Raw genomic sequence first — 27,472 nt, 5'->3', positions numbered from 1 at the left:
TTACTACAAAAACGAATAGCATTTTTATTGGTAATCTGATCTAGAAGTGGTAAATGGCAAATATTAAACATATATGCTGTCTATATTTCTTGTATTTGAGATTAAATCAACTGTGTTTTTACATTAATTGTTATGGCTTTATTGTTTTAAAACTCCAATAATGTTGTGGGTCCACTGGACCCAATTCACATTGGGTGAGTAACAAAAATACAAACACCATTATCTGTTATGTCTTTGTTATAATCTGTGCATTTGTCCCAAACCATAAATATTCAATGAATATTTCATATGCTTGGGTATTTCTTTTTTTGTATGATCAGCCAGTACACACCCTGTTTGTCAATTTGCCTAATTTGTCCATTTTTGGTCTTTATTCTGCTTAATAACTTCCTCACCTTGCAGCATCACCTCATCATATGAGAGTTTGCCTTCACTGTTTACAAAATATACTGCTTTAAACCTTTCCAATGTACATTTATAATACCAAATGTATTACAAGGTTCTTATAGACACATTCATTATGTATGATGCACCATCTCCAGGTTTAGCTCCTCACAATGATAAACAAAAACTTACCCTACCACCAGGTGTCGCTGCAGCCTGCATATTCTTAAGAGGTTCCAATTTAAACATTCTCTACAAATCTCCACCTAAGACCATCAATAGGTAAGACATGTCTTTTGATTAAAGAGCCAGGTGCAGAGTCATTGCACAGAAGGTTCAAGGAATTGTAAGGTTTTTAATTAGATCCAGATGTGACTATTACAATTAAAAAGAAAACTGTCAGTCCATACAATTCCACATTCAATTAAAAATGAACTTAGTTTTACAGAAAAGGTACGCTTTCATATTCCCATTCTTGTAGCATTTAATTATCAACTAATATTCTGTGCTTAAAAAAATAGCAACCTATAATACTTTTATATTTAAAATTTCTTTTCAAATGAAAGGAAGACAAGATATACACAAGCATCAGTTAAACCTATATCAACCTGTACACCGCATAGAGAACCCTGTAAGCTACTGGCCTGACAACAATACAAGATAAAACACTTCTGCAGCCAAAATGACTCCCTGTTGACCGTTTATACATTTTCTGATTGTTTGGATAATTCCCTGATCTACACTCACAGCAACTTACATTTAACTTTTAGTATGGACACTACTAGCATGACCTTATTCAAAATGGCTACAGAAGGCATTGCATGTTTGATCTTTAAAGGGAAGTACAAAAACTCATAAAAAAAAGTATAAATGAAGAGAGATATCCAGATCCAATGGCATTGGATTCTGTGTTGGCTCATGCAGTGGATTGCAGAAATCAGTGATATGAAAACCAGTATCCTATAGTCCTTTAGGCATTGGGTATGTTGGCACACATAAAAACACCAACAGCCTCCCGACCTGCACCTTTTTTTTATATCTAGATAGACGCTTAAATGGCCACTTCACATCACAACCATAAATACAGGCAAGCCAAATTAAAAAAAGGCTCAAATAAAAGCTGTCACTACTCGTGATCAAAATTACAATATAAAATATCTTGTGCAGTACAGAATATTTTGTAATTAGATATTTCCAAGTTTCATTCTAAGGTATAACAATAGCAGTCTGTACACAATTTATATAAAACATACACAATATCCCAGAGATGTCCAGTCCTATAACAGAATATCCCAGTCTACATCCAGCCCGCTCTCGCTGCAGCTGTTTGTCTCTATTATCTATTATTACTGTGTGGAGTATTATAAGTCATCATCATCATTATTATTACTATTATTATTATTATTGTATGTTATTACATTAACAAGATGAATTAGCTTTTCCATATACAGTAAAGAAGAAAAAAAGGCAACACAGAATGAGGCCGCATTAAAGGTTGTAACTAGATCCAAGTCCCTGAGGGGTACCACATAACAGCAGACTGAGAGTAAGCCCTGTAGGTCCTCTGCCACTTCTCCACTTCATTGGCACGTGGTTCCCCCTGTCGTCCGGGAGAAATACTGCATCTGGTCCTCACCCACCACCACCTCAGTTTAGTGAAAGCAATGTAGTGGGAGGGCGATGGAGGGCAAGCGAGAAGCATTCTTGTTTTGAGTCAGTTCCAGGCTTTCCCTGATAATCTGTACATTACATTCGGGAAACGTAAAAGGGCGATCTGTCTGCATAGGGAGCAGCTTCTTGCCACACAGATATCTTAAGTGCTTCATTATCTGTGAAGAGGGGGGAGGCTAAGGCCGATGAAACCTAAACGAAACAAAGAGATCTCATGAGGCATGAACAAATGTTCTGTTTCATTCATGTTCTGTTTAAAGTTATAATCCTTAAGATTTTCATGAAATAAAACCCAATGCTTGATACTATTATTATAGTATGGTCAGCATTTTTTCAGCAATAGCCATTCAGTGTATTTACATTCATTCATTCATTTTAGTTTTCATTGTTAGTGGCGGGGTCCGTCATTCCCATGCTTGATTCAATTTGCCTTCACATGCACGAGGCATTCACAGGAACGATGCATACATGTAATCCAGCGTTGCTCTTTTTAATGTTATTTCATTGATATCAGCCTCACTGTTCACTATCCTAACGCTATGCAAACCCAACATTTCTGCTGCTGCTTCACATTAAAAGTGTTTAGGTTAAACATGACGTGCTTTTATTGTGAAGCAGTCACAGGAAACACAATGTCACAGAGGTCAGCGATGACAGCAATCCTTTGTCAAAAAAGCATTTACAAAACAAGAGGAAAGTAATTTTTGGGATTTTGGTAGTTTTAAACATTGCAGGGAGTAATGGAGCAAGAAGAAACAGCCACAGTGAGCTGTTAGATGAAGAGTTGCAGGAAACAGGCTGCACACCTCCTTGGCAAGGTAACCAACTCCTTTTACCATTCCCTGGTGTTGTGTGGAAAACTACTCGCCCCATGTGCTCATGGCATGGTGGGAAAAACTGAATTCTTTATTTAAACAGTTTATTTGGTTGTGCTGTAAACAGATACACTAGTTGCTCTTCGGTTCTACTTCTGACAAAGTAACTGTACTCAGAGATTTCAGATTTGCTGTAATATTAGACCGCACATACTGTTACCATGGTAACCACAGGTGTCGCCAAATCAACCAGGACTGAAATCTGAAGGATTATAATACCAAGATCCAATTGATAAAAGGTATACCTCGTGTAGATTCTGCTCTCTTCATGAACCTCCATTTCAGTGCTCTTATAATCGTTGAGCTCCTTCCGGATGGCCGCCTAGATGAAACAACAGGAAAGAGATTGTCAGTTAAAAGGTCCAGTGTGTAACATTTAGGAGGATCTATTGGCAGAAATGGAATATAATATTCATAGGTATGTTTTCATTAGTGTATAATCACCTGAAAATAAGAATAGTTGTGTTTTCGTTACCTTAGAATAAGCTGTTTTTATCTACAGAGGGAGAAGGTCCCCTTCTACAGAGTCCGCTATGTTGAACTGCCATGTTTCTACAGTAGGCCAGAATGGACAAATCAAACACTGGTTCTAGATAGGGCCGTTGGCGTTTTTCGTGAGTTTCACGGTCACCATAGTTTCGGGCGAGTGGTATTCAGTTGGTTGCAATCTGCAACTTCACCGATAGATGCCACTAAATCCTACACACTGGTCCTTTAAATGTGAACTTAAAAGGAAACACGGGCTAAACATCACGCTTGATGCTAATATTATGTGAAACACAATCCACTGCAGGGAGATTTGTTGGGTGCATTTATTGGGTCTGTTAAGTGCTTGCTGGAGGCAAACTGAGTGAGTACCTTGTCAGCAGGAGTCAGCTTGGTCCACGGCTTCTCTGCTCTCCGATCATAGTCTTGGGCATCTGTGACTTCCACATACTCGTGGAACCGCAGGATTTTTCTTGCCTGTAGTTCTGCAACTGTGGGTCTTTGACTCAGCTACAATAAACAGAGTTTTTATGTCAGTTTAATATCCAGCAAATACATGATTAGACACTCGATTGTCTGTTGCAGATGTGTTGCCTCACCTTCCTGGTCAGCCGCCGCTTGATCTCTCTAACCTCAGCTTGTCTGTCAGCCTGATTTCTGGCTGAAAAAAGAGAGGGAAGAAAAAAAACAACCACAGAGCTTTATTTAGATGCTGCATGAAAACCAAGCTTGATGTTCACCAAAGGTAGAGTAAGCAGTTCCAAAATTAGACATCTGAACTGTAATCCATGTCTTTTTAAGTGTAAATTCTTGCTATTACGGCATGCATAAAATGTTTGCACATTGTGAAGACCTGGCACAAAAATGTTAAAATGTGGCTTTATTTACATAAACAAGAGTAGTTCATTGACAAATCATCAGTCTGAGCTGAACTGTTTGTTAAAGCCCACAAAAAATGTGTCCAAACAAGTCAAGGAGCAGCAGATCAAATCAGAATCCCTCTTTTTTAGTGAAGGCATTATAAGCTTCAGTAATGAATAACAAAGGTGAAAAGGAAAGAAAGACTTGATACTAACGCTGAAGGATGTTTCTTTGCTCAAGCTCTTCAGCAGTGGGTCTCTGGCTAAGTCGCCTGAAGTGGAAAAAAATAAAAATAAAAGAACAGGACTATTTTTACAATTTCACCACTTTGTCATTCAGGCAATAAGTAGGACAAAGATCCAAGAAATGATCTCCTGATTTCTTCAGGAAATGCACATTCACTATTGTCAGTTTAGACGATACAAAAGAAATGGAATATACACGCAAGTATGATGATGTCTGTCTTTACCTTGTGAGTGCAGTGCCGATCTGTGTGCGGATGGCCTCCCACTGCTCCCTGCTCTGCCAGGTGAGGCCGGTCTGTCCTGGAGGCTGGTCGTCTCTGCTGCTCCTCTCCTGGGTAAACCTGTCCCTGTCTGGGGCACAGGGACGGCTGCTCAGCTTCAGAGCCAAGGTGTCCTTCCTCTTGACCCTGCTGGCCAGGGCACCTGGATAAAAGCCAAGCAGAGATGGGTTCGGGTGTGAAGGACCACGAAAACAATGCAAGAGCTTTACAAAAGTCTTGAAACTAAAAACACTAAACAATGTTTAAATCTTTTCATAAAATATGGTTATGCCTACTAAGTGGGGGCTCATCCTCCTCATCTTCATCCGAGTCTTCATCTTTATAAAGCACAGGGCCGTCTGAGTCGCTGTCCTCCCCATGCATGTCATGCTCTCCTTCCTCATCCTCTTCCTCCTCTTCTTCCTCCTCCTCCTCCTCCTCACTGCTGTTTCCCCCTGGGATGACACAAACACCAGCGTCTCCGATGAAGCATCTGCGACTCCGCGGCTCCAGCTCTGGCTGGGGGATCTCCCCATCGTACTCCTCCTCTTCCTCGTCATCTTCCTCCTCTTCTTCTTCCTCCTCTGAGTAGTCATCTTCAGATCTAATGGAATAAGAAAATAACTACATACATAAGTATTATGGATACAGATAAAGCATCTGTTTGTCTGTTTAACTCATTTAGAAGTAGCTTTTGCACTTAAACAAGACTGACACATTTTAAACTAGTTTAACCAAATTAAAATGTATGTATCCACCCATTTATGTATCCTTCAACATAACACTTAAGCCTAAACAGGAGATATAGCCCCCCCTCACCCTTCTAAAGCCTTTAAATATTTCTGCAGCTGCCCTTTTTGTCATGTAACCTTGTTTTTACTTGTACTGACTTGTGATTTTGTCTTGACGGAATATCTTTGTTTTACAAAAGTTAATCCATTATTGTGTATCGAGAAACTCACAGTTTTAGTGGTTGGATGCTGACAGGAAGGGGGCGACCACGATCCGCTTGGTACTCTGGAGGGGTTTCGAAAAGCAGTGCGTGCGCACGCTGTGACCCGTCTGGATGTGGCTGAGCCGGGCCGGGACTGGACAGGGCTCGCTGGATCATGATATGCAGCGGGACAGGAGCTGGGCGCTGAGGAGACTCAATGGTCGGACTTGGTGGGTCAAACAGCATCGGTATGGGTTGGGGCAATGGGTGGGGGTACGAGTGCTGATGGTGGAGATGGTGGCTGTGTATGTGTTGGCGGGGAGGAGACGGTGGTATGTGTGTTGGCAGGGGAGGGGAGGGAGGAGGGGGAGGTAGCTGGAAGCCCACAGGGAGGTTGCTGTGGTCCTCCAGAGAAAGCGGTGAGGGGTTGATGGGATGGCTTGAAGCAGAGGAGTCCTCCGTGTTGCGTTTGGTGACGGGGGTGGTCCTCTTAGGAGGCATCGGTGGAGAGGGCTTGGCTGGCACAAGACTGGCACCGCCGGTGGCTTGGGTGAAGTCACCTGCAAATGGAAAAACAGTTAATACATCCAATCATAAAGCAAAAGGCCTGCGAGTAAGTTGCTAACAAGTGCTTTATTTTTCTATCTAGTTTGCCGCTGTGACATGAGTGCACATGCATCAGCTCTACATGTATGATGCACCCCACATGACAGAATACACATGAACAAATATAAACAATGGGATTACATGTCTGGCTGAGCATTATTGTATACATACAGTATGTCACATCACATGACTATGTCAACATGAATGCACACACTGACCTAACAAACCAGTGTGCAGCATGTGCCCCAGGTCACAGAGACGAAGAAGATACACACAGCCTACATGCTCTTATGAACCTGCTGTCAAACCTTGTTTATTATCGTCATTAAAGTACCTAAAGCTCCTAGACAAAAGGCTCAAATGCAAACCCTCCAATTATTTGCATGCACATTTGTATATTTACTATATAATTCATAAAACCTCAATAAAGCTTTAAATCGATATTAATGTTAAAAGCCATAGCAGTGCTAATGAGGCATAATAGATCAGTGCTGCCAGATTTGAAACATGCAGTAAACTAGACTGAACTGAATTATGTCCTCCTCTCTAAATTAAGTCAAGCCCTTAGTTAGAACCCTTTCACCCCTCCATTGATCCATCCATTTATATCCACCCGTCCATCCCAGTAGAGCAGAAGCTGAGTGGTTTAGCGCTATATAATTCACTTAATGCATTGCAGGCCAAAGCTGGAACCTGCTAAAGGCTCTCTCTCATTCACATGCCAAATAAGAGAGTACAGCATTAAAATCATTCAACTGCTCACTCACACAGAAGTTGTCTCTCATACACACAAAGCACCCAGCACACTCATTATTGGCTCATTATGTGCATGCGGTACCACATCCAAAGAAAAGCAATCATGGCCAGTCAACGAGTTAAAGGCATTGAGGGAAAATATGTTGGCAGATAGAAAGGACGCGACACGATGAAGAACGCAGACTCTGAAGGGGGGCATTCCAGACATGGGCACCGTGGCCACAAAGATACCAGGGGGCATCCTTTTACCTGAGCGCAGGCCTCCAGCCCGCCGGCACAGGTAGACGGGTAGGGACAGGTAGACATCGTAGTCGCACTCTCGCTTCCAGCAGGACCAGTAGAGCGGAAGCTGAGCGTTCTCTCCCCCCTGCAGGGCGGAGACTAACAGGGAGGAGATGGAGGCCTTCAACTGGAGTGTTTAATGAATGCAGGTACATGGTGGTACTGTATGTTGTTGTATAGATAGAGTGCGCTATGAGAGAGGGGTGTTGATGCCCTAAATGCTCATCATTCTGTCATTCAACAATACTCTTAATTACTATTGTTAAGAAAATCAGCCTACCAGCTCAACACCTAATTTCTCATTTGTTTAATGCATTAAAAACGTGTAAAAATGACAAGTAGTGGTTTTAGCTAAGCAAAGCTACGCTAACTGTCTACAGGCTTCAGCTTCATATTTAACGGAGAGATATAAGAGTGGTATCGATTTTCTCATCTAACTCAGCAAGAAAGCGAATATGTGTATTTCCAAAAATGTTGACCTATTCTTATGAACTTTTACTTCAGGGACAGCTTTGGTAAAATGTCAAAAACTGCATCAACAGATTTTTGTTCTCCAAATTAGATTTCTGGTTGGTTTACTCTTGGTAGTAGAGACGTTTGTGAAGCTGAAAATGCTGTTAGTTTCCAAGTGAGCTGCATTATATTCTATCTCTATCCGCCACTAATGAAAACCAGTATAGCTTTAAGTGACAACCAAGAGGACATCTTGTAATATTTTTTCCCCATTTGACTAGTCACATGACTATCTGATGAAATGACTGATGTATATGTGAGAAAAAGAAAACACCTCACAGCATATAACTAAAAAAATCCCTACATAATTCAATCACACAGACGCAACTAAAGGCATGACAAGAAGTGCACATACTTGAAAGGTGCCAAACATCATCAGATCTGCTGATAAGATAAAAATGAATCAAAGTAGATGGCCTTGCCCAAGTGGGAATTAAGGCAAGATCCCAGATGAGACCAACCCATAGTAAACAACAACAACAACAACCATTACACTGCATCTGTGCCAGCAGCATTCCACAGCCACAAGAGTTTCTGTTATCTTCAGAGTGTAAAATGCTAGGGAAAAGTTGCAGCTAAAATAGTCCACGCATAATAAGTAATTAGCTGGGGAAAAACTGCTCAAGCTGCTTAACATCATTACCAGGATGTGTGTGTGCAAGTGTGTGTTTGTAGCTAGCTGTGTTGAAGACTTCTCTTTGCCATCAATTGTGCACTGACTCATAAATGTACATATTGTATTCGCCAGTGGGAAAACTACATGCTAACTGAGCAGACATCTGAGTGTTCATAATGCACATTTGAGACTGTTTATGCGGGCTGCATGTGCTCTTGTTGATACCCTCCATCGCCTGTTAACAGAAGCACCCACTATTCAGCAGAACTTACCCAGCATGGCGGCGTTGCTCCTGTTCACGGGCTTGGGTGGTGGCAGAGGGGGCTGCTTGGTGCCCTGAGTGGTGGAGGTTGGGGCTACAGATGAAGACTGCTGAGTGGATGCACCCGCAGAGGAGACGGACCGAACAGGTTTGGGCGCCACAGCCGAGGGGGCGGAGGGAGAGGGGTACTGGGTCGTGGGGTGGTTGGATGGGGTGCGAGGTGGAACCTTGCTGCCAGGTTCAGGGGTGGAGCTCATCAGCCATTTTGGGGGCATGACGGATTGTTTAGGTGGCAGAGGTTCACGCAGGGTGTCCCGCAGGGCTTCTGGGTCAGGGACAAAATGGCTGTCCGACTCTATGAAAACACAGTATCATGACGATATGTTATAAAATAAATTTTCATTCCACCAAAATAACTACAATACTCCATTCAACTGAGATTAAGAAATTTGAACAAAATTCCAGTAACACTTGAAAATCTGTGCGCAGCTGTGGTACTTTCTTTTTCATTATTGAATTAGTGATATCTAATTATAAAATACCTCTCTACATAGCTATAAATGTTTCAGTTCAGGGACTGAGCACTGAGCCATTTTCTGCTGTTCACCACTCAAAGCACTCTCTGTGATAGCACTTGTTTGAGAATTGCATTATCTAGGAATCAGCTGTGAAGATAAACAGAGTAGGCGGCTGCAATTACCACCAAAAAACCCACCTCCCTCTGCCCACCCCACTGCAGCCCCCGAGCAGCCCCCCCACCCACACTGCTGCTGCTGCTGCTGCTGCTGCTCCCACGGCATTCCTCAAAGCAGCAGTTCTGAAGTTTAGGGGTATTCATTTACAGACGAGCTTTTATCACTGTGACATCATTCAACCAAAGAGCAAATAATCCAGGGGAAAGGAGGAAGTGAGCATGAAGAACAGAGATGAGATAGAAAAGGAGGACAGAAAGCAGGAGATGTGATAAAGATAGAAAGAGAGTGGGAGAGGGAGAGAAAAAGCATCATCAGAGAGAGAAAGAAAAAAAAAGGAAACAAGGTGAGACAGAGAAAAGAGCCGAGCAGGGACACATAAAGGAAAGTGGGAGAAAATCTCTGTTTACCTGCAAATCTAAAAATCTTTTCTTATAGTAGTTCTGTAGTGGAGTTTTCAATATGAGTCTTTATGTTGTCTATGTTCTGTTGTTGTAACCCAAGTTTCACATGTGGATCACTTAGGTTTCCTCTCATCTTACTGACACACTTTTGTACACAGGTATAGAAGTAGTAAAAAAAATGAAAGTGGTTCACGTGTCAGATAAGTGATAACTGGACAACTGAGATCTAAAAACAGCCGAAAATACCATTATTTCTTAAAGCGTAATGTTTCAGTAAAATCAATTAGCCAATGAGCTGACGGTGTTAGCGTTAAAGGGCAATAATGGGTATAGTGATCGTGCCACATTAATTAGGAGAGGAGAAGAGAGGACGAACTATTCCCTCATGTTCCTCAATAAGAAGCGTAGCTGGAGCAGGGCCCTTGGGAGCCGACAGGGGCCTGTCTATATCTGGGAGGACAAGCACATAAGCAGGAGAGTAACAGCAAGAGGGAGTGAAAAAAATACATAGACTGAAGAATCGCCTGCTATCTTCATGTATGAAGGAGGTCAAGTTGTAAAGCATACACCTTATGTCTGACTTTTTCACAGTGAAGAAAACTCAACAAGGATCTTATGATTACAGCTTTTCAATATCTCAGATGGCAGGAGGAAAAATGCTGGAAACGACTCACCTCTGCGGGCCCTTCCCTCCTCGGCAGATGCATGTCGAGGGAGCGTGGGCTTCCAGTCTGTTTCCGCAGGCCGACTCCTCCTGCCGTCCTCTGATGGGACCTTCTGCAGCCCGGGCCTCTTCTGCCCGTCATCGGGGTGAAGTCGGCCCGCACGTCTGCCCTCCTCCATCTGGCCGTGAATCTGGCCCTGCCAGACCATGTTAGGCTTCCACTCGCCCTCAACATGTGCACGTGGCCCCATCCCTCCCCCTCTCCACCCGTCTTCATGCAGTCCCGTTCCCCTGGAGCCCTGAGCTCCCCGGCGGTCTCCGTCCGAGGGAGAGCGGCCCTTGCGGTCGTCTGGCTGGGTGAGCCAGGCCGGGTTCATTCTAAAGTCCGACTCTGAGGGGAGTTTGCCCTGGTTGCACGGGCTCCTGCCACCACTGATGACTCCTCCACCTCCTCCAACCCCAGCACTCACAGGCAGAGTGTGGCCATTCTTCACGTAGGGCTGCTTCAGGGTTTGAGTATCTGCATCTGAAAAAGTTGGACAGAATAAGATGAATACACAACCTTGGTGAATACACAACTATAACACACAAATGACAAGATCCAACATTCTCAGTCATCAAGCAAGTGCACTAGCAGAAAACTAAATACTAAATATTTATTCAATCTAAATTATTGAAGATGTTTTATACTGGCAATGTCTTTGTTTGATATTGTAGGATATTTTGGTAGTTTATTGTTCCCTCCCTCTTGAACTTAGACAATATACAACAGAAGTGATGAAACAAATAGTTGATTAATCCATTAGAAAATTAATCTTATTATAAATAACAGTTTTTTGGGGGTATCCTTTAGCTCATTTATCAAGCAAAAATGCCAAATGTCTGCTGGTTCTGGCTTCTCAGATGTGAGGATTTGTTGCTTTTCTCTGGTTTATATTGTTGTATACCTATTGGTTTAGAATTGTTGGGCTCTGAGATATTGTGATGGGCATTTTTGACTTTTTTCTGACATTTTTTAGACTGAGAAATAAATGAAAAAAAACAACAGATTAAATCGATAATGATCTTTAGTTGCAGCCCTGTTTCACAGTAAACAAGGAAGGTGCCCTTAACCCAAGCCCTGTAGACAGAGTCTGTGTTTGTTGGTGTGATGAAGGAGCAGCTGTAGGTTTAATAAATGGGCTTCTGCAACAGTGGGGCCAGCATTGCGCTTGCACACACCCCTCTCAAAGCTATTTTGCTGCAGGGCACAATTTGTTCCACTTTCCCTCAGCTCTGGAGAGTGGCATGCCATTTTAAACAGATATTACATTACTTTGAAAAAACAGCAAGGTGAAAGTAAATTTGCTTTTTTTTTTTTTAAATATGTCTCAGACACCTGCTGGTTAGGAGGACAGTGTTCCTGCCGTAATGTACTGATGACTTAACTGTACTGTCTGTGTGGGTGTGATAGCCTTGGGGCCGCTGCTGTCAGATACAGACACCGTTGTGCAGAAAGATCAGATGAATCACAGGAGCAGTCTTACCGTTGTCCGGGACCTCCTTCAGCACTCCCTGTTCTACAAGCTCCTGCCGCGTACGCCTCGTCGACATCTTTCTCTCCAGTTCTGCCGTCAATTAACAGAATTACACTTACACACAAGGTAAAAATATTGCAGTAAAATCTGTCACATTTAGCATGTGACGTCATTCTCCAGAACACAAAGATTCAAGTTTAGAGCTCCTCAGTCAACAGGATATTTTGTTAGCAGCCCACTGTCTTATTATAGGTGCGCTGAAAACATTAGGAGAGGCTTGTGACATTCGGGCAGGAACACATGCATTGAGGAATTTTGATGAAAGCTGAATGTAACGGATATGACCAGTGAGGAAGGAGGGAGGTTCACTCACACTACAAACACAATGAGATCACACCACAAACCTTCTGAAGTTTCCTTGAACTTTTCGCTGCTTTTCTTCTTCCGCCACTTCCATGGCTTGAAGATCTTGCCAAGAGTAGAAAACTTGCCCTTACGCTTTGGGGTGCTGTCCCCCGTGCTGCCCCCCTCTCCCACCATAGTGCCGTGGTGCTGGTCAGCTTCATCATCTAAAATAAAAGCCATAATTGAATATAAATTTAACAGTTTTAACAAGATTTGTGCAACTTAAAACAAGACACAGGAGCATGGAAAATGACAGTATAGATCCATCAGCAGTCACAATATTCTGACATAGAATATTTCTATTCTAACTGAGCTCATTTGCTGCCTTTGCAAAGAGGGCCGTGCTCATTACGGCTGTTTATCTTTAGCTGTTAGTTCTCGGGGACTGAGTGTGCTTTGGCAGGGTGATGCTGAGAGCTCATGGACTCCTCCACATATCCACAGTTAACAGGAGAGGTCTGACGCTGGCATTCAGCCAGGATTTCTCACTGTCAAGTGCTCACATTCCTTGGCTGGATGGAGACTAGTGCCTTATCAGCCTTTCAGCCCTCACTGCCTCCATAGAGAAGAGAGGCTCACACACGGATGCAGTCTTACAGTAGCAGAAAATAACTTGGTTGTGATACTATACATACAACTAACAAATCAAGAAGCAAAATGTTTTAAAGAATGCCGATTCTTATGAGATGTCATTAAGGTTTAAAGTACTCCATTTCTTGGCATTCTGCAGTCATGGTTACATATTCTGGGTTATGTGATTGACAGGCCAACAGACAGGTTGCTGAGCTCAGAAAGAGTTTCAAACATTAGCTCTTTCAAGGCTGCAGCTGCTGTACTCAGCAGACATAATATTTACCAGTGGAGAGAGAATAGGGTTCGATTTAAAACATCCAGCCTCATGCACGCACAGGATGTCTCGGCGACAATAATGCCTTGCAGTCTGATTCCCACAACAATATGCTCTCACACAATACCTACAAGACTGATGTGGCGTACTTAGCAGTCCAATAAAGAACATAGGAACATAATAACAACAATAATATCATTCCTGGGTGGAAACTGACTCTTTGTTTGACACATACAGCAGGGACGTCAGGGTTAGCTACGGACCAGCGCCCCTGGAGCTGGCAGGGTTTCAGTATCTCGCTAGGGGACATTTTAGCATGGTGGATGGTTGCTGACACAGGTTTCAAACCCATTTTTGCAGCTGAAGGACAGAGTCTTTAACCGCTACTCCACACGGCTACCTCAATGCTGCTGGCGGGGTAAAATTTGAACTGAATGCTTACACAGTGTTTAAAACCCTGACTGTCGGTAAAACCTAAACCCAAAACAGTTCAAATCAGAACTGTTCAAATTCTTGCACTACTGCCAATTCAAAAATTAGGCTTTGCTATGTCCTGAAAAGTTTCATTTTTGACAAGTCTTTCAAAAAACAGACACAAGTCTACCTGGAAGAGGGGTGTTAAGTGTCCAGCTTCCGTGGTGGCGGGACTTGAAACAGCATGCCATGGGGAAGCAGGGAGCATTCAGCAACCCCAAAATCAACTGTCCTGTATGTATCCCAACAGAAAATGCCAGAAAGACAAGTTGCAGAAAGCTGTTTGAAACTACAGCAGAGAGGGTCCGGGTTCATGGGACATGTCCGCACCATGGAAATCCAGCTTATCTTGGCGAGGTAGAAATTTAAAGATTCAGACCAGCTGCCATAACATCCAGATTAACCATTGCTTAAGGCAGCTTCCCCGTGAACCAGAACCGAGGATCTCACACAGCAGACTGCTCTGTCAGAGGAGCCCCTGACACAGTGGCTCAGCTGAAGCCAGTGAAGCAGGATAAGAGCTGCCTGTGCCAGGCCTGCACACTCCAAAGCACTGCAGAGATGACGATTGCAGAGGACTCAGCCCATGCAGCAGGCATCTATTTGAAAAACATGACTGACCATATCCTTAGGAGACTTGTACATTAGCCAGCAATGCCTGATTATAAAATGTGTCCATCCACAGACACAAAAAATCCAAAAAAGACAACAAAAAGTACAGTACATCCAACTCAACTATCATTCAACAGTGCTGTGGATCCACTCAAAATTATTCTTCACAGATACAGAGAAAAACTCTCCAACATGTCGTTGTTTCAACTGTAGTGTGAAGGCTTCTGGTGTGTGGTGGCACTGCAGCTGTGTGTGACTGTGGCTTTGGGAATGGGAGTAAAGGGTAAAAAAAGAGCTACAAAGAGAGAAAAAGTACAGGAGTTGTGTGTGTGTGTGTGTGTGTGTGTGTGTGTGTGGGGGGGGGGAATCAGCCTGGAAACACAGGGAGGAAACGGCACTCCACCCTGATTCTGTGACCGAGAACAAAGACAACCTCTTCCCCTCACATTCAATAACACAGTTCACTGTACTGATCATGGAAACACAGCGCTGCAAGGCACAACACGGTGACACCAGTGAAACTAATTAACATTCCGACTGTTAAAACATCTAGATGATATAAAACATATTTCCATTCAGAACAAGGCCAGGACCAGAATTCTAGTAGTCATGCTCTTTAATCAGGAGCTCTGCCAAGATAAGGCATACTAGTGAGGAAACATGGGGGTGGGTGACACTGTATGTGTGTTCCTCTGACGTACCCCTATCCTGAAGCCACACCTACCACTCTCTCAGACATCTCCCAGAGAGGCCAGATTTCTCTCTAACCTCATGATTCAATGAGTCATGGCAGGCCTGGTCAGGTGAGCATGTGCTTAGAGGAGATTGTTGTTTTAACGGATATGGCCTTTAGCCAATCTGTTAGCCAAGCCATCCTGATCACTTACATAAGAAACCCCCTTCCACGGGGTGCAACAGTTGGGAAATACCTCCAACCTCATTATAACCCCAATCCTTGCCAGGCCAGATTATGAATTTGAATCTACTTAATTGACAGCACAAAGAGGTTATAATCACTGTGATTGCTTCTTGTGGAATCTTGTATGCCCTAAAATCATTCAACCATTTAAAACCCAACAGCATAGTAGCAGTAAGTCAAATAAATACAGTAAGTAAGTAAGAAATACTTCAATCTGTGCTATGATTTCACTACTTGCTCCCTTGTCAAACTCAAGGTCAAGATCTATAATTAAAGATTCATTTGGTCTGTAGGTTTATACTTGGTATAGTTTATGAAAAAGTGCAATAATCAAAAGGGGAAAATTTAGGTATTGATCCAAAATTATGTAAAAGCTCTCACAATCAGACAATCTCTATTTCCAATAATCCCTAAATAAAACATTTCTTTTCAATATCTCATTTTACTGAGCTGTTTTGTGTACTGTATAAGAAAATAAGTGCGCAACACATGCATGAGTGTGTAAAAACACAGCTGAGATTCATCCACATGATCCCAATGATTTAACATTCCTTGTGGTGAAAGTGAAGGGGGGGGGGGGGCAGAGAGAGAGGAAAGCAAAGTTGAGTCATCTCTCCTCTGTGCTTTAATTCATTGAAAAATGTCATTAAATGCTCAATAAACTTAATAGTAAACAAATTTCATGCTGTGTATGTTGTTGTTGAGAAATGCATCACTGTGGAAAGTACACACAGAGTGCATGAGTGAGTTCAGAAACTCACCGCCATTGTTGTGTTGTTGTGGGTCCTGAGCTGGGGTCTCCGCACGAAGGCTCTGTCCCATGATCCAGCCCCTGAGGGGCCTCTACCTGTCCTGCACCCAGAAACGTGTGCACTACACTGGACAGATCAGCAGCTGCACCTGCCTTCCTCCTTCAATAAAGTCCCCTAGTCTCCTCTATCTCAGGTATTTTCTTCTTCTCTGTGTCTCTCTCGTCTACCCTTCCTCCCTCTACGCCTTTCAGTTCAGTCCTTCCCCCGTCCCTCCCTCTCGCAATCTCCTTAAGACCTTCCCTCCCTCCAGGAGTTGGACTCCCTCTCCCCTTCGCTCACTGACCCTCCCTCCTTGGCTCACAGCACAGGTCAGCATTCACTGATAGATGCCTACCATTCCTGGGAGAAGGACGAGTCATGTTTTCAATTTGATGAGTGTGCTGCGGTATGTGGTGCAATATGTGCATCCAATAATGTATGTACAATGTAATGCATGCTATGTGGTGCAGTGGGTCTCAAGAGAACAAGGACATGCATGAGCTTAACACTCTGAGCCAGGCCAAACATGACAATAAAAAGATTTACCCAACACAGAAAAAAACTAAGACTTAAAACCTCAGAGCCCAGACCGCATTGTGTGCCCTGAAAACAATTCTCTGCCTAACACACTGGTGTCAGGGTTTTCTTGCCTTCCTAGCGCTGAGATGACAACAGAAGATAAAGGTAGAGACAGATTCTACATAAGCCATTCCTAAATTAGTAATGCATCTAACCTGACAAATAAAAAACCCTTAATTTAGTCTGGATGTGAAGGATAAAATTGGAGCAATTTCAATCAATGCCCTCAATCTGGGGAAATGTTACACAAGATCAGAGACTTTTTGTGGGAGCTGAGTAAAAGGTCAAGTGTGTCTGAGATGCTGCTCCCTCTCAACATTTGAACATGAACAATACACAAGAATCCCAGCAGAATTACAGCTGCTACTATGACACTGAACTTGTTTAAGGAGGATTGAAGGATAACAAATCAATCTGAAAAATAGGAAGATGCGTTGACCAGACACATGCTGCTGTTTCTATATCCATTAAGCACGCTAATATTAAGCTACCACTACTGTTGTTCAGTAGTACAGGGGGTGTTTATCATGCTGCTCACCTCTCTTAATGCCTCCAGACACCATTTTATGCACATCTCCAAGTCTCTTATCGCAATTTGAACAGTCTTTGAGGCATTAGCATGACTTTGAAACATGTTTGCCAAGGAGAGCTGCCCTATTTGGGGCTTCAATATAGAGAGGCAGGAAAGAAAGAGAGACCACTTTCTCTAAATTATAAGAAAAAAGTGTGGACTGGACCCCCTGAATTAGTGCTTTGATTCCTTTTGAGGTTTGTGTGTCTTCAGAAAACCTTGTCCGACTGCTCCTCAGAGGAATCCAGAGCATTGAGCTGTGTCATTATGCCTGGATAGATCTGAGTTTTCTGAGCATTTGGCTGCATCTCGAACTGTTTCTAAAGATGGCGAGCTAGTGTGTTCAACAGCGCTCCTTTTCTCTCCCTGTGCCCCACATACAGCCTCCACACCGGGCCGGCTTCCAGAGAGAGCTGAGCCAATCCGCATGAGCCCAGAACCTGTTGGCCTGACCTGGATAACAGACTGGGCCAGGCCACTTCAGCAGGCAGACAGGCAGACTGAGGCAGGTACACACATGCAAGCACATACTCGTCCAACGTGGGCACAGTATGGAACGTGCCCTATGGATGGTGTTATAAAGCTCTGTGTCACTGCTGCGAGTCATGATAGAAAATGTGTCTTTTTTTAAATGTCTTAAAATATGCTTCATATTTTTGTATACGGTCAGGGTTTTAAAGGTGGGGTATGCGATTCTAATCCAATACACGTCTTTTTGTCAAATTCCTCCTCATGGTACACTAGCTGTCCGTTCAGTGTGTGCACTGAAAAGAAATCTGGTGTTTGTACACAGCCCAAGCTCTGTAATTGGGAAATAAACAAAGTGGCTCGGACCGAGCCACACAACACTATCCGAGCCAAGTAACGTTAAATGACTTGCCCACAGACATTCAGCTTACTTTCTAGTTTGCCAAGATCTGCTGTTGTTGTGATGTTAGCTATAGTAGCAGGAGAGCTGTGAGTATCGCTGTCTGGAGCTGGTTTGCTGCTCTGGGAAACCGTCTCGTCCTTTCTGGCTGTTAGCTTCGCAGCAGCAACTGTAGGGACAGTTTACTAACCCACAACCAAGCTAACGTTAGTTACGTTACTTGCTGAGTCGTTGTTCGCTCTATATCATGGTATCTGTCATGGTTTTAGATTTCTCCAGAATCGCATACCCCACCTTTAACTGCTTATCTATATGAACGTCCAAAAGCAAGTTAAAAAAAGATCAACTGAACACCAACATCACAGGAATAAAACGAGTAAGGACAGGAGAGAGAACAGGCAGTTATTTCTTAACGTTAGTATGCTGTTCGACATTTTTGAAATACGCTTATTCGCTTTCTTGCTGAGAGTTAGATGAGAAGATCGATACCACTCTCATAACTGAACGGTAAATATGAAGCTACCGCCAGCAGCTAGTTCTCTTAGCTTAACACAAAGACTGGAAACAGGGGGAAGCAGCTAGCCTGGCTCTGTTCAAAGGTAACAATATCCACCAGGAAGTGACTGCACCCAGCCAAGTAATAATCTGGCAAATAACCCCCCCTGTAAAACAACAAATTATCGTTTTTTTCCACTTACCGTAGTTTTTTTTAAAAATGGATTAAACAAATTACATATAGCGTGTTAGTTAGTGAGCTTTAGAGGTGCTTGTAGGCAGATTTTGTTACCTTTGGACAGAGCCAGACTAGCTGTTTCTCCCTGTGTCTAGCCTTTATGCTAAGCGGCTGATGACCGTAGCTTCATAAAAGTGTAATTGATTTTCTCTAACTCTTGTCAAGAAAGAGTTCAACATTCAACACTAACAACACACCTGTAGATGTTTTTCAGCCTTGTAGTAATGAGAATTGTGTAGGCCTTTTATTATGAAGTAGCCACAGGAAGTCTGAAGTGATAGCCACTAAGGATGGCTTAGCATATGCACATTTGGACATTTTTAACTGCCTTTTTTTGGCAGATCAGCTTCACAAAAGGGAACTGGTTAACTGAAGAGCTACAGGTGGTGGTGAACCAGAAACCACCAGCACACATAATGAAAAGTCAACTCTTCATTTTCCTTCACAGCTGCTGCGTTTACAAAAGAGGGAAGGGTCAGTATTGCCATGCGAGCGTTTGAAAGTTCAGCAGCTCATTCTAATACACAGCAACTCATATTAAAGTCAAACTTGAAAAAAAAAGTGTGACTTAAACAATGACGTAACAGATATTCAATGAACCATCTCTTCTGCAGCACAGCACACACACATAACACGCAGACCGATGCCGACCAAGGAAAAACCCTGAAAGGCCAAGCTTTGGGAGGGGAACTGATCCTCAATCAGGTCCTGAGGTTGAGAAGATGTATGGCTGGAGTCCTGAGTGGCTCATAAAACGTGCAGAGGCTAGACAGATCCCATAAACACAGTGGATGTACAGCGAGATGAGTGGATCTACAGCTCTCTCCACAGCATTAACACTGCACTTTACAAACCACAACGAGCAACTTGGTACTCACCACGATTTTCCATTACAGAGTTTGAGGCACACCAATCAACGGTTCCTGAAAAACAGCAGTTCAACAGAGCATCAACACCAGTTTAAGATGTGAGCTAAGACACACTAAGTTAAACCAGTGTAGTAGAAGCAGTAATTTGGTTTTACCTCAAACCTTTTCTTGCAAGTGATGCTCCAAAAATCCTCAACACTGTGGTCTTGGATTCATGAGATATTTAGTCTTATGCATAGATATGTTTTTACTAGATTATCCATTAATCTATTGTAATTCTTAACATAAGTGTCAGCGTTGCTTTTAGAAATGACTAGCACAGTGTTTGTCATTAGCTAGTCATTTTGGATACAATTGTATATTTTTACCTTCTACAATGTATTTATGGCTGTTGTTGTGGTGGACAATATTGCAGCTGAAATGTAATTTTTTTTTCCATTAACATATCTCAACAAAACAATCTCTGAGCTTTATATTTCATACTCCAAAACGTAATTGTAATTTATCTTTCAAAATACTTTTAATACACAATCCTTTTTGGGATGTGTGTGAAATTGTACCCATTAAAAATGACCTTAGCATCATTAATTGCAGATTTGTGTAAATATAAAAAGGTATACGCATACACTATAGAAAGTCATAGGTGGGGGTGGTTGAGGTCCTCAGCAGCAGTATAGCAGTATTTATTCAGGTCTCCAGCATGATTAAGATGGCAGCTCCACCCATCTTAACCCCTCTGGTAAAGAAAAACAAAGATTGGATCATAGTTAGTCATAAACAGAAAGCATAGCAAGAAGCAGTGAAGATGCATGTATCATCATCACAAAGAATACCAACACATTTCAACCAGAATGGGCCTGAGAAGCAAGACCCCATTTACACTTGGCAAAGTGTGAACTTCATTTTGCTATTGTATGTGGATAGAGCAAAATACAAGGTGTGAATGGGGTGTAAAAGCCTGAAGATGACATCAAGCTTCATCTAGGAGACAAACATGTATTTAAATGAGTGTGCAGTAGGACAGCAGAGAAAACAACAATGGTCCTTAAAAAGAGGCAAAACATACGGTTTGGTCAAACTTGAAGTAGATGGACTACAGCAGAACACTACTGCGGTCATCTATAAAAAGACAACGATGCTACAGTAATCCTCAAAACTGGATGACTGAAGTGTGAATCGATTTCTGTTACGTCATGCTGATGGTAGTGTTAAATTCTCTTGGGAGAACAGTTTCCTGGTGTACACTCAGACCTGTCATTCCAACTTGGCATTGTTCAAACTATTCAAGTGGAAAAAGTCAAAACGCTCTCATTGAAACACTTCAATCATGTAATTAAGCACTTTTGTGCATCACTTCATAACCACAAACAAACCCTTTTCAGTACCTGAAATGGGCAATTTATGTATGACAAAAAATATTTTGCTGTTGATTATTTTAGTTAATGAATGAGCTGGCAAAGAAAATGCCTAACAAATAGGGCTTTATAATTTTATAAATATAAAAGAAATACACTTGCAAAGACACTAATGTCATATTGAAAAGTTGCTAACCTATTGATACACCAGAAAAGATCTGTTCTCCTTCAAAATAAATTGGGAAATTATGTCATTATTCTCCTGATCCCTGGACTTTATAACTTTAGTTGGTGCTGCACACCTAGCTAAGCTTTGTGGGACTGCAGTCATCAAGCAGTTTTCATTTGGGATTAAAGATAACCAGTATTAGGCCTGCATGGTCTTTACAGATATGTAGGTTTATTGATTGCTCAGTGTGTAGGTTAAATAGGATCTTCCTGTTTTTGATAGTAGTGTCAAAAGAGCAGAGCAGGAAAACAGTCTCAAATGTGATTTTACTCAATTCAGACAGGAGAGGAGTTTGACATCCCCAGACAGAGGCTGTAATGAAGTGAATTTAGGATGAATTCTCAGGTGGCACTGCATTATGAGATAGGATGGAAAGACGATAGGAAGTAGTGATTGATCCATTTCTCGTAGTGCTGAAACTACAGCTGTAACGGTTAGTTGATCAACAGAAAATTAAACAGCAACTATTTTAATAATGGAATGATTGTTTTAGTTATTTTAAGCAAAAATGTCAAACATTTCTCAAACGTGAAGATGTTATGCTTTTCTTTGTCATACATGATTGCAAACTAAATATCTTTGTGTGTTGGTTGGACTAAAGACATTTGAAGACCTCACTTTGTGCTGTGGGGAAAATATTCGGCAGATTAATCGATAACGAAAATAATCATTAGTTGCACCTCTTGCTGAAACCATTAGTTGATTAAATCGATAAAACGACACAGAAAGGCAGCACATCGTCACATTTGAGAAGCGAATGTTTGGGATTTTTGCTTTATAAAAACAGCTTAAATCAATCAACAAAATTGTTGCCAGTTGATATTTCTTTTACATCATTAAAAATTTAATATTTAAGACATTAGCTTGGGCTATAGGGAATTGTCATGTGCATTTTACACTATTAACATGAATTTTATAGAAAGTATTAAATCGATTAAACAAAAAAAAAAAAAAAAAAAATAATGAAATTAAAATAATCATTAGTTGCAGCCCAAGACTTAACAGCAACATTACAAACTGGACTGCAAAATTGTCCAATCTTTGCAATGAAATAGCTGCAATACTATGAAAGCCACATCTTTTGGGGCAATTGAGAAAAACAAACAGACATTTGCTTCGCATGAGAAACCAGAATGCAAATAACGTGAGAAAAAAAAAAAAAGCTCAGTGAAAAAAAGAGCATATTATGACCCAAACTCTAAACGAGGCCGCAAAATTCCTTCAGTTCCTGTCTCAACATTACTGACGAATTTCATTGCAAAGTAATCCTTCTGGTGGTCTGATGGAGCTCCAAGTCATCTTACATTTCACTGAATTCTGGTCTAACCACATTGCAGCATCCTTGTCTTGCGGGTAAACTTTATTTTCAACGAATGGCCAGATAAGAGCTAAAGTCCCCTTAGATTGTGTGATGATGTCCAGGCCACAGGAGGCCCTTTGACAAGACCATTAATGTAATCAATGATCAATGTCCTGCCATGAAGTAAAGCTCTGTCTGCCCAAGGCACACGGGTGGCTGTACAGTGCTGTGATACACAAATCAGATGTGTAAACTCAGAAACAGTTTCCTACATATACTATTATATTCTGTAGTTTGGCATTCTTCTATGTTCCTCTTCCAGGCCAATTTTCTGGCAGGGTCAAAGGTGAACTTCCCTATCAAAAGAAGAAGCCGGAGTAACGAAAGTTGGACATCACACAGGCCAATAATCCTGCCCAAAACCACATAAAGTGGGCTTTTAAAGTATCGTAGTTTTCGTAGTACAGCCATACAAACATTCTGGAGAAGAACCCTAACACCACTTAGAGGAGGCAGATGTATCCGTGGTCGGAGATGAAATTTTTTACACCGCCCAGTGCCACAGCCTTGGCTGGATGACTTAAAATAATCGAGCTGAGTGGTGAGCATTTCGCTCTATCCAGGAAAAGAGAAAATATCTGGTGGATTTGAGGCAGTGAGGGGGTAGAGCTACAAACTCAGAGAATTTTCCACCATTTCAGCCACAGACTCATATGTTATGTATGCATAACACTTGCATGCAACACTGCATGTCGAGTACAACATAGACGATCAAAAAAAAAAAAGAATAAAGAACTAGCTTGAGCAGATACATTCCACCATCATATATTTTGCTGCTTCACTTGCTGTTTCTGTCTGTTCACAGCCAGTCTCAGCCTGTGCCCATAAAAAACGGGATGTTGACGGCCTAGTTCCCTTTTGAGTTGTTAACCCTCTCCCTGCTCTCTGCCGTACACAACGGATCAATATGAAAGTGATGAGTCTGTCCAAACTGCTCAGGACCTCTGTCGCTCACTGTCATAAAGATATTTTCTCTGAAGCCTTTGACAGCCACTACAAGTCACTTCACCTCATCAATCACTACTCTTACTATAATCTTGCCCACAACTCTTTACAATCAGGATGAACTACCTTGTTTTAAACCTCCCATTACAAACCCACATCCTTTACATGGATGATAACTTTACGACAGATGAGACCGACAGGGATTTTGTCCTCTTCCCAGCTTCCGTCCCACAAACACACTCACCAGCAACAGGAGCGACCAAACAGGTAGGCATATGTGAAAGTAGCCTTTACAGACCGCCTAGAAGTCGCGACTGTATAATCTTCTGTGGAGCGCACACACCCTCACTGGCGCACTCTACTAGCGCTGATTCAATTACGATGGGAGCGGAAACGGCAGCAGCTGGCCGGGTTATGCCATCTTTAAATAGCAGTGCGCTTCTCACTCCAGGGCTCGGGTTGTGGGCACAAAAAGCAGCCAAGTCAGTGGAGGAAAATCATTAAACTCCACATTCAAAAACCGACTTCCTAACAAGTAACACTCTTACAAAAGATGGGGAATAACTGATTTAATACCAGTACATCCTGAGTCAGGTGGACTGAGCTGAAGCATACTTACAGGCCTGCTCCAGAGAGGTATCAATGATTCAATGATAGATGCGTAGATCAGAAAAGAAGTGGCTGCTGTTTGGAAAGCAAAGTCAGACCTGCAGTCTTCTCTGCTTGGACTTTTCTGCAGTGTGTATCTGAGCAGCACTGTTTCCGTACCCCTCTCCGAAATGGATGGACGAGGGTGTCTGTTCCCAATCCGGGCCGGGTGAGCGTCATCACAGAGCCTGCCCCAGAAAAGTATCATTCACCACAGGGACTAGTGGCCCAGTTTTTTTTTTCTGTGTGTGGGTTTTTTTTTTTTTTTTTTTTTTTTTTTTTAAACAAGGAGCCCAAAATGCTCCTCGCCTTTGCTAAACTTTTCTTCCTCAGTGTCCCCCCACCTGTGTGAAGACTGCACTGCGATGCAACACTACGCATCTTCACCACATTGAAGGTTATTGATCATACCCAACAAGCATTAACGTGGTACATGTGTTTGCTCACTTTACATTCAGCATCTCCAGCTCAAAGCCAGGCTGTCCACCTCTGCTCCCTGCCAGAGGCTCCTGCCTGGTGGAGGATCGACATTTAAGCTGAGAGAGCTCCGGAGGAATCTCAGGCACAGATCAGTCTCATCTGTGGTCTAACCGAATCAATCAGGCCCAGCTGACATCTTAACCATCATGGTTGCCTCTAAATGGCCCATTAAAGGCGGCGGGGGGCACTTCCAATGGGAAGAGCTACAACACAAGCCATGAGGCAGCATTTTTTTTTTCTCGGAAGAGCACATTAACTTCAGGAGCTATTACTCCGCGGGCAGATGAAACAAGAGGAAATGCATGTTACTGTACAGGAGAAAAGATCGAGGTTCAAGATGGAGGTGGAGGCACCTGACCAGACTATTAGTCAGGCTTGAAGAGGTCTACATGTGCCAAATGTCACTAGCTTCGCATGTATTAATCTGAATACCCATTGGAATAAATACAATAAAACAATAATTATGAACACATGCACACACTTATTACGCCTGTTGAGAACTCACTCTTACAAAAAGAGCTTCCACCAGTAGGTTTTCTGACAGGAAGTGTTAGCCTATCTTGAACTGACACTTGTAATCTGAATAAGTCACTGTACGCTCCTTATGACATCAAATATCTTATGATGTCCTTGAAGAAGAAAACATCCCCTCTCCTCCACTCCTTGGTTAATAACACAACAACTTACTAAAAAATGAAAATGCGTGAGAAGACAAAAGCTTTGCTAGGCTACCATCGGTTTACACTTTAATACCATGTAAAAGCGCAATATTCGCCGTGAAGATGAAACGGGCAAGTGTATCACGTCTTCCATCTTTGCCCGAACAAGCCATGTCCTAATTAGATCTAAATGAAGCGCAGATTTCTAATTGTATCGCCGAGATTAAGCTGACTATTACTTAACCGCTTTCTTTCTCGAGGCAAGATTCAAATTACCTGAGAGGTTGACTCGGTCTATCGTGAGAAAAGCATCATATTAAAAACAGCTGTTACTCCCGGCAGGAGGAGAAAACGGAGCCAACCTGCCTCCCTCTCCGCGAGCGGATCTCGCGCCAGTGCGACTCAAGATGCTGACGAGTGAACGGGTCAAATCAGCCACAGCGGACACGGAAACTTCCGGCCATGCATTTCAGAATAAAACCAGTGTCAATGAACGCATTTTGCGACGTTTTTGTACAAAACACCACAATTAAAATGTAAAATAAATAAGGTAGGATTTGTTGGGCGCGGATTTATTGTTGTTGCTGATAGTTTAGTCAAATGTCTGCTTTTCACAAACATGCAGCTATGCCTCGAAGCAGATTTGTCCATTTGTCAACCTTTTAAATTAGCTAATTATTACTTTCAGGAAGAAGGTTTGGGCTCCTATCTGTAAAGGTTTGTGCAATCCTGCGCCTCACAAATGAAGCTACAATTCAAAGTGCTTTGATTTGGAAACTGATCACTTTTCCGATTCAAGCAGCATCCCCTTTCTGACGACAAGATACCATGCAGGGAAAAGCGTTTCTAGAGGCCTATAAATGCTTTTTTACACAACATGATGCGCCGTAATGGAAAAAAGAGACATACAGACCTTAAAGGTACATCCCACTGACGGACTCATCCGACTACAAACACCGACACACACCATCTAACGTTACATCCCGGAGATCACACGCATCCTTTGTTGTGCATGGACGCCTGTGCAGAGATCAGGGGAAAATGGAGATTCAAGTGGTGAAACAGCAGCAGTGATTTCAGCGAAAAGGGAGCACAAAAACATTCCCCCTAAGGCACCCAGGATGTGCACAAAACCAAGATATTTACACGCAATACTGCATTGCGAACGTGCAGTTTACTCGTGATACCGGCTTGTTTTGTATCGGCCAAGTTGGAGCGCAACTTCGGTTATTGTCTGCGGAGAAATATTCCCTCTAAACTCAGTCACTGTGGCTTACTTGTTCCCCCAGGACATCAGCACCCACATAACTCCTCTCCTGACTCACCCTCCTCCGCCTCCTCCTTTGAAATTAGTTTAAAAATAGCAGCCCGGTCATTTCCTCACCTCACACTTTCCCCCTCTTCCAGTGCCCGGTCCAAACATTTTACGCACTTAACCGGAAACCATCCCGAGCCGGGCATCTCGGTACCGGTAGTTCTCGGTGGAAGCTGCAGCTCCTCTGTGGGCGTTACGAACACGGCTCTTCTTTGTGTTGTGAAGACTTCAGTACCCGTCAACCATTGCATTGCACTGATCTGGGGTGGGAAGGGGGACATTCCGTTATATTATCCAGCTCCCCACCGTGATAATGAAACACTAAAGCAGAGTTGTTCACTTTTCCCTTCCTACACACATATCATATTTATAGAATGAAAATAGTTCCCACATTTAAACCTGAAACAGAGCCAGCTGTCATAATTTACCACTATATGACACTATCAACTTCACAACCCATGTTACATGTATAATGGAATATGATTTGGGTTAAAAATACAGCACACTTAGGCTATATACAATGATATGATAATCATTTCAAAAAAGTGAATTCAGTTGTGTTCCATTTTTAATCTAGGAAAAACATTTGAAATTTTGAGGCTACTTTCTTTCATTTCCTGCTATGTTCTGCTTCTACTCCACTACATTTCAGGGGGAAATATTGTACTTTTCATTGCACTACATTTATTTGATAGTTACTTATTAGATTCAGATTAATAATTCAAAACATAATCAACAAATAAATTATCATGTATTATTTTTTGTTAAGATAAGCTAAAATAAAT

General features: G+C 42.3%; 1 protein-coding gene across 11 annotated transcripts; it reads right to left on the bottom strand.

Annotated features, from left to right (window-relative positions):
- Positions 1-719: 719 nt before the first annotated feature.
- Positions 720-26,906, bottom strand: phactr4b (phosphatase and actin regulator 4b). Of its 11 annotated transcripts, none has more exons than XM_044208025.1 (17): positions 26,757-26,901; positions 26,286-26,392; positions 20,323-20,432; positions 19,706-19,750; positions 12,433-12,597; positions 12,038-12,118; positions 10,522-11,037; positions 8,762-9,106; positions 7,328-7,459; positions 5,745-6,276; positions 5,079-5,386; positions 4,747-4,945; positions 4,493-4,548; positions 4,016-4,077; positions 3,789-3,926; positions 3,176-3,252; positions 720-2,247 (listed from the first exon to the last, which is right to left on the bottom strand). In XM_044208025.1, the coding sequence occupies exons 4-17, from the start codon at positions 19,716-19,718 to the stop codon at positions 2,232-2,234; spliced, it is 2,640 nt and encodes an 879-aa protein (XP_044063960.1). In that variant the 5' UTR covers positions 19,719-19,750; positions 20,323-20,432; positions 26,286-26,392; positions 26,757-26,901; the 3' UTR covers positions 720-2,231. The 11 variants fall into 11 exon arrangements, with proteins under 11 accessions (XP_044063960.1, XP_044063961.1, XP_044063962.1 ...); XM_044208026.1 differs by having other exon boundaries at positions 26,698-26,823; XM_044208027.1 differs by lacking the exon at positions 26,757-26,901 and adding an exon at positions 26,519-26,656.
- Between the last annotated feature and the right edge of the window lie 566 nt (positions 26,907-27,472).

This window comes from Siniperca chuatsi, linkage group LG9 (assembly GCF_020085105.1).
Source record: "Siniperca chuatsi isolate FFG_IHB_CAS linkage group LG9, ASM2008510v1, whole genome shotgun sequence".
NCBI lineage: Eukaryota > Metazoa > Chordata > Actinopteri > Centrarchiformes > Sinipercidae > Siniperca > Siniperca chuatsi.
This window is presented reverse-complemented; position numbering and strand designations above follow the sequence as displayed.